The sequence below is a fragment of the Chrysemys picta genome, chromosome 12 (assembly GCF_011386835.1).
Source record: "Chrysemys picta bellii isolate R12L10 chromosome 12, ASM1138683v2, whole genome shotgun sequence".
Lineage (NCBI taxonomy): Eukaryota > Metazoa > Chordata > Testudines > Emydidae > Chrysemys > Chrysemys picta.
In genome coordinates, this window is record NC_088802.1 from 3849678 (window position 1) to 3857890 (window position 8213).

The 8213-nt window shown below is 57.3% G+C and overlaps 1 protein-coding gene across 1 annotated transcript; it reads right to left on the bottom strand.

Moving 5' to 3' along the window:
* Positions 1 to 396: 396 nt before the first annotated feature.
* On the bottom strand, positions 397 to 2947 carry IER3 (immediate early response 3). The gene is given in 3 exon segments (XM_005279325.5): positions 397 to 1836; positions 2671 to 2778; positions 2780 to 2947. Coding segments are annotated over 3 exon segments (513 nt in total). The 5' UTR covers positions 2876 to 2947; the 3' UTR covers positions 397 to 1527.
* Positions 2948 to 8213: the final 5266 nt, after the last annotated feature.

Below are 8213 nucleotides of genomic sequence, written 5' to 3' on the forward strand. Positions count from 1 at the left end.
GTCGGCCCTGCCCAGGGCTGCACCCCTCCCTCATTAAATGGACTAGTCTCTCTGAAGAGTTTCCCCCAAGGCCCTACCCCCATGATCCACCATCAGCGGAGGTCCCGGCGTGTCCCCGAGAGGGTCTGGGAGTCAGGGACTGTCTCGCACAGTATCCAGCTGATATAATGCAGGAAAGTGGGGGGAGCTTGGCATGTGAAGACCACCCCCTGCTCACTCCCTGAATGCTCCTGTAGTTGAATTGAGCTTTGCCCCCTCCCCCAACTCAATCTCCTTGCTCCTCCAGCACCATGAGACCCTTGCGCTCCTCCAGCTGAGTTGAGCTTTGCCTTCAGCCGACCCCCTCCCCCAAAAGATGTGGGATCCCCTGCCCCCCCAGGAAATCAGACACACCTAAAGGATTCAGCAGGTTTATTTTGTTCACAGAACATACACAGGTTGGACGACTCGTCCGGGAAAGAGTTTAGGGCAAAAACGCCTTGGAAACACCAGCCTGAGTTTTGGGCAGTTCGGGGCAAGTCTGGGTCTCCGAAGCTTCCAGAGCCTCTCACAAGAGCTTACACAGTAAGCGCACGCAGCAGCCAAGGACCCTGCTGGTCAGACACCCAGGGCGGGAGCGTAGCTGGGGGATGTCCGAGAAGGAAGGGCAGGGGGTCAGCGAGCTCTTTAATGCAGGCTGGTCTTACCCTGACTTCTCGCCTCCTCCCAGGGGAGGAAAATTCCCCCTTTGGACTTTCGGCCTCCAAACTTCTCCCTCCGCCCAACGCACCAGCACTTCCTTCGTTCTGTGCCCCAATCAAGGAGCTAGTTTACAGGAGAGCCGAGGAGCAGAGGCTGTTTTGCCACAGAGCAACCCAGCCTGACCTCCGCCTGGAGAACTGTAGCGTTGAATTCTAGTAGATTTGGCCGTCACAAAGTTTTTCCCCCCTTCCTAGGAGCATTTCCATAGTTTTATACCTCCCTGGGATTTGCAGCCAGCTATTCCTCCGTCAGCTCCACCTCGCCTCAGGCTGCTTTGCTACCAATTCGAGCAGGGTTTCTCCCCCTGGGTAACGGCACTAATAAATATTAATTAAAGTCCCCCTAGAGACAAGAGCAAGATATGTGTCCCTGTTTAAACGGATGAGGACGTTTAACGGTTTTATTCCACCCTAGGTTAAAGCAGCATTTTCCTCGCAGGCATGTTTCCGCTTTGATCATTAAATAGCACACTATCTTTAAATTACACAATGTATAAATATTATAAATATTAGATATTAATAAGTTATGTCAGTAATACCCCTCCCCCCACACAAAGTCTCAGTCACTGCTGGAGCCAGGAATTCCCTGCTCACGGCTGCCGAAGAGGTTTCACGTTGCTATTGACGTCAAGCGTCTGGATTCTTCACCGGCTTAGTTCAGAGGCAGCAGCAGAAAGAGTTGGCCAAAGGCCAGGCGGAGTTAACCCATTAGTGGCTGGAGCCAGGCCCCAGGCTGGGTTGACCCCTTAGGTGTTGGCCTGAGAAAGGCTGGGTGGGGGGGGGGGTCTCAGAAAGCGGCTGGATTCTGCTCCAGGAATTGGCTGATTTCCATGGTGGAGTCGGCAGCCTCGTGGCCCCCGTGCAAACTGGTAGCGTTGGCCACTTCTGGGACCTCCGGGGGTGTCGGGAGCACTTCTGGGAGGGGGGTCTCGCAGCCGGAGCCCCCGCTCTCTACAGAGCAGTCGGGGACCCCCTGCTCGGGCCCCAGGGCCAGGTTTTCGTCGGTGTTATAGACTTGGAAGAAGATGATGGTGAGGAGGATGAAGAGCAGGCGCTTGGCCTGGCTGCGCTCCTTGGCTGGATAGTAGCGTTTCACCTGGTCGGGAGGAAGGAGACAGGACATTAGAGACCTGGCTGGCAGAGGGACCCAAGTATTACCCACAATGTGCCCCGTGCCCAACAGATTACCCAGAATGCCCTGGCACTCAGCCCCAAGGCAATTCCACTACCCAGAATGCCCCCCACCCAGCAACCGTGGCTAGGAGGATAGCCCGGTTACCCAGAATGCTCTGCTTCTACCCACAATGCTCTCTTCCGCCAAACCAACTGGAGCTTCTGGAGCAGCGTGGGTTCAGCAGCTGAGTGCAATGGGGTTCAGGTTGCCTGGCTAAGCATGATCTAGATGCCCCCCCCCATGTGTCATATGCCCCATACTGCTCCCAGCTGGGGGCAGATTAACAAGAGAATCACCCCTGGCTGTGAGCAGCAGGGAGCCTGGACACATACAGGACCCCCTCCCCCCCAAATCAGCCAGGGATCTCTGGGGCAGAGAGACGTGCACATGGGGCCTCCTGTCTGGGACATGCAGCAGCAGGTCCAATGGGGTGACTCATCCTGCACTGGTCTGTATGCCCACAGCAAGGGGGCTAGGCTACAGATCTCAGCTTCCCTACTCCACTAGCCCAGGGGGCAGCATCGCTCCCTGCAGCCAGGAGAGGCTACACCACCCTCGCCCTCTCTCCAGAAGCAGGGACTAACCCAGAGAGCCATCAGCAGCCTACTTCTACAGCAGGGGAAACTGAGGCACAGAGAGGGGGATCAGAAGGTGAACCCTCACTCCTGAATCCCCCCACACACTTTAAACCAATAGACCCCCCCCCCCCTAGAGAACCCAGGCGTCCCGGCTCCCACGGCAGCCCCACAGACTCACCACGGGGGGGTAGAGCACTTTGCGCAGTCGTTTCCTGCCCCGGGCCGGGTTCCTGCGGGAAGGGGTCTCGCTCATCGCAGGCAGGGGGTCGAAGGTGAAGTACTGGGGGGCCGGTGCCCTTGCTGGGGGGCTCGGCTCTGGGCAGGGCGGGCATCCGGGGCTCGCAAGCTAAGCACATGCTGGTGGCGCCGTACAGCGCGTTCATGGGGCTGGGGCGCAGCGCGATTTTCAGAGCTAATTCCCGGGTGCGGCGCAGAGCGATGTTCTGCTCCTGTCACCCCGGCGCCGCCTTATAAATGGAGCAAGCCCCGCCCCTGGCGCCCCATTGGCTGCGCCCGGGGGTGACAGCTCAGCGTGCAATCACGGGGGAAAATCCCGAGCCGCTGGGCGGTGCTGGCCCCGAGCCCGGGCGGGGGATGGCACGCAAGGGGCGGGGCTGGGGGGAGGGGAAAGCAGGGCAGAAAATAATGAATGCAGGAAATCTGCAAATACACACAGAGTGTGCAACCCCCCCCAGCTGTGCTACACACACATGGACAACACACACACACTGAGTGACCCCCCCAGCTGTGCAACACACACACACACTGTGTATACACTCCCAGCTGTGCAACACACACATGGACAACACACACACACTGAGTGACCCCCCCCAGCTGTGCAACACACACACAGACACACACCCCAGCTGTGCAACACACACACACACTGTGTATACACTCCCAGCTGTGCAACACACACATGGACAACACACACACACTGAGTGACCCCCCCCCAGCTGTGCAACACACACACAGACACACACCCCAGCTGTGCAACACACACACACACTGTGTATACACTCCCAGCTGTGCAACACACACATGGACAACACACACACACTGAGTGACCCCCCCAGCTGTGCAACACACACACAGACACACACCCCAGCTGTGCAACACACACACACCCTGTGTATACACAGACACACACTGTGTATACATCCCCAGCTGTGCAACACACACACACACACTGTGTATACACTCCCAGCTGTGCAACACACACATGGACAACACACACACACTGAGTGACCCCCCCCAGCTGTGCAACACACACACAGACACCCCCCCAGCTGTGCAACACACACACACTGTGTATATACCCCCAGCTGTGCAACACACACAAACACACACACTATATACACCCCCAGCTGTGCAACACACACATGGACAACACACACACACACAGAGTGACCCCCCCCAGCTGTGCAACACACACACAGACACCCCCCAGCTGTGCAACACACACACCCTGTGTATACACAGACACACACTCTGTATACACCCCCAGCTACAACATACACACACACACCAGCTGTGCCACAAACACACAAACACACACAGTGTATATACACCCCTGCTGTGCAACACATACACACCCCAGCTGTGCCACACACACACAAACAGACACACTGTATATACACCCCCAGCTGTGCAATAGATATACACACACAGAATACACACAGAGAGTACACACACACACACACACCAGCTGTGCAATACAGACACAGAGACTATACACACACACAATGTATATACACCCCTCCAGCTGTGCAATAAACACACACCAAGAATACACACACACACACACACTGTATATACACCTTTCCAGTTGTGCAATAGACACACACAGAGAACACACACACACACTCTCTCACACACACAGAGTACATACACAACACACCGAGCTGTTCAAGAGACACACACAAAGAGAATACACACAGGGGACATGCACACACACACGCACACCATGCGGTGCAATAGACACTCTCCGAGCTGTGCAAGAGGCACACGGAGAGAATACACACACATATTCTCACACACACTGAGTCCATACACTAGCCCCCTAAGCTGTGCAACAAACACACAGAGAATATACCCCCCCAAATACAGATACACACATACACGGAGCTGTGCAATAGACACACAGAATACACACACACTCAGAGAATACACACACACACACAAACAACGAGGAGTCCTTGTGGCACCTTAGAGACTAACAAATTTATTTGGGCATAACTTTTGTGGGCTACAGCCCACTTCATCAGATGCATGTAGTGGGAAATACAACCATCCTGAGCAGTGCATTACACACACCCACTAATCCCCACATTCTGAGCTGTGCAATACACACACACACACACACACACCAGAATACACACACACAGATCCTAAGCTGTGCAACATAAACACACAAACACACAGCATATACTCACATTGACACACACATCCTGAGTTGTGGAACATCACCCCTCCCAGCTATGCAACACACACACTCACACTCACACACACAGAATAAACACCTTAATAGAAAATAAGCTCTCTCTGACACACACACGCACACACACAGAATAAACACCTTAATAGACAATAATCTCCCTCTCTCTCTCTCTCTCTCTCTCTCTCACACACACACACACACACACACACACACACACACACACACACACATGAATAAATACACACAGAGACCCACACTTCCTGAGCTGTGCAATAGACACCCACACACAAAATAAAAGCACTCACAAAATACACACGCAACGCACACGTATTGACCCCCATGTCCTGGACTGTGCAATACACAAACAGACCCAGAATAAACACTCTCACAGAATGTAAATCCTCCCTGACTTGCACGTCCGGATGTGTAATAAACAAACACACACATCTGACTATCCACACGCACTGACTTGCATTTCCTGTCCTGGGTAATAAACACACACAAAATAAACCCCCTCAAAGACGCCTGTAAAATACAGTCAGGGTGTCTGTATATATTCACCCCTGCAGCCTGCTCTGTGCAACACACACACAGTCAGCGCACTCACAAAACATACACACTTGTCACACATGGCCTGACCCACGTAGTAGACATAGACACACACGATCAACACAAACATGCTGCCGGAACATAGACACGCACTGACCCACACATCCTGATCTGTGCAATAAACACACACGGCGACACACACACACACGGCGACACACACACACAATTAGCACAACACAGTGGCAGAATAGTCGGATGCACTGCCTCACACAGCCAGGGCTGTTGCAAACACTCGCACAATAAGCACAACAGATGTCAATGCACAGCCATCAAAACGCACACGATCAACCCAAAGACACACCGACCCACACGTACACCCAGGTTACACACTCCCTGACACACGTTCCAATGCACACACTCAACACACACACAAAGCAAGCACGCATTCGCTGACACAGTCACGCACTCACACACACACACACATTACAACATACACTCTCTCCCCCCAAGGCCTAGCTGTGGGCAGGCTCAAACCAAACATGATATAGTGCGTGTTGTGATTTCATAAGATTAGAAAAACCAGATGCCAGCGTCCCGTGTGATGCAACACAACTTCCCCGTTGGCACAGGGGAACGAGGGGCGGGGAATGGGGCCCAGGGCCTGTCCCTTCTAGGGGGCACCGGCTCTCATCCGGCCCCAGGCAGGGACTGGCTGGCTCAGGGGGGCAGGGAATGGAGTGTGGGACCTGTCCCTGTGAGGGGCTCTGTGTGCGGGTATCGAGGGGCCCTCGCTGGGAGTTGGGGCTGCGGGAGGAGGGCGGCCAGGCCCTCCGCCGGAGGCAGATCAGGGAAAAAGAAGTGAATTCCAGCTGGTGAAATGGAAAAATCCATCTCCACTAAACAGCTTCAGAGCCGCTTAAGCCCTGACTCAGCAAAATCAGACCTGGAACCAACTGCCTGAGCCCCACGGGCCAGGATCTCCCCCCCCCCACCCCCCGCCCATTTGCGCTTCCCGGGAGCCAGGACGCCTGGGTTCTATCCTGGCCCTGGGAGGGGAGTGGGCTGGTTAGCTGGGGTCCCTGTGGAGGTGGGACCGTGCCTGTCCCTACTGCCTGGGGCGGGGGGTGCAGAGTGGGCAGGGGCCAGCGAGCCGGGGGGCAGCAGCAGGTCGGGTGTGGGGCTGAGGGAAGCCTGGTAATTCTTACGGAGAAAGAGGAAGCCAGATAAGGCCCCAGTCTGCTGTCACAGGGACACTTTAGTCACTTGCAGGGGCCCCCCCCAGCCAATGCAAGCCAGGCTCCCGGAAGGGCCTGTGCCCGGAGTTACGAGAAGGGGGGGCGGGGGGCTGCAGAGCCCTCACTTCCCGTGGAGGAGCTGACTTCGCGGGGAGGGGGGGGGGAAGGGAGCCAAGCTAACGCGGGCACAGGAAACATGGGGCGGGGGGGAGGGGAATCAGGGTGAGGGCACATCTGGGGCAGTGTGTGATGGGACGGCGGCATGAAGGGGGATGGGAAAAGGAAGAGCAGGGGCTGCGGGTCGGGAGTGAGGGGCACTGGCAGAGCTGTGGGGGGCAGGGCTGGGCTAGCAGGGGCTGTGGGTCGGGAGTGAGGGGCACCGGCAGGGCTGGGGGGGGGGCAGGGCTGGGCTGGCAGGGGCTGTGGGTCGGGAGTGAGGGGCACCGGCAGGGCTGGGGGGGGCAGGGCTGGGCTAGCAGGGGCTGCGGGTCGGGAGTGAGGGGCACCGGCAGGGCTGGGGGGGAGCCCAGGGCTGGGCTAGCAGGGGGCTGCGGGTCGGGAGTGAGGGGCACCGGCAGAGCTGTGGGGGGCAGGGCTGGGCTGGCAGGGGCTGCGGGGTCGGGAGTGAGGGGCACCGGCAGAGCTGTGGGGGGCAGGGCTGGGCTGGCAGGGGCTGCGGGCCAGGAGTGAGGGGCACCGGTGGAGCTGGGTAGGGGGAGCCCAGGGCTGGGCTGGCAGGGGGCTGCGGGTCGGGAGTGAGGGGCACCGGCAGAGCTGGGGGGGGCAGGGCTGGGCTGGCAGGGGATGCAGGCCAGGAGTGAGGGGGCACCGGCAGAGCTGGGGGGAGCCCAGGGCTGGGCTGGCAGGGGCTGTGGGTCGGGAGTGCGGGGCACCGGCAGAGCTGGGAGGAGGCCATGGATGGCAGTCGGGCGTTGTGAAGGGACAGAGGGTGGTAGGTGCCGGCAGGGGGATTGTAACTGCCCTGGTGTGGCTGGGTAGGGAGCGGGGTTGTTGGCGTCCCTGAGCAGGAGGCTACAAGCCCTGGGCTGGATCAGACACTCACTTTAGTACCAAGCTGCCGGGGATGGGGAGCTGCAGGTAGCGAACGGGCCAGGACAAGTCCTGGCTTCCACACCCTGCCCGGCAGCTTCCTACTCTGACACCAGTGCTGGGGAGGGGAGTGAGGGCTGGTAGTTAGTGCAAGTGGGTGCTTTGCCACTGACTCACTTTTCCTTTCAACTGTTATGTCATATCAACTCTTCAGGCCGGATTTTTCCAGTCCTGAAATGGAGTTAATAATACGAACCTGCATCTATCCCAGAGCCAGGGAGAGAACCCAGGAGTCCTGGCTCCCAGCCCCCTCTGCTCTAACCACCAGCCCCCACTCCCCTCCCAGAGACAGGGAGAGAACCCAGGAGTCCTGGCTCTCAGCCCCCTCTGCTCTAACCACCAGCCCCCCACTCCCCTCCCAGAGCCAGGGAGAGAACCCAGGAGTCC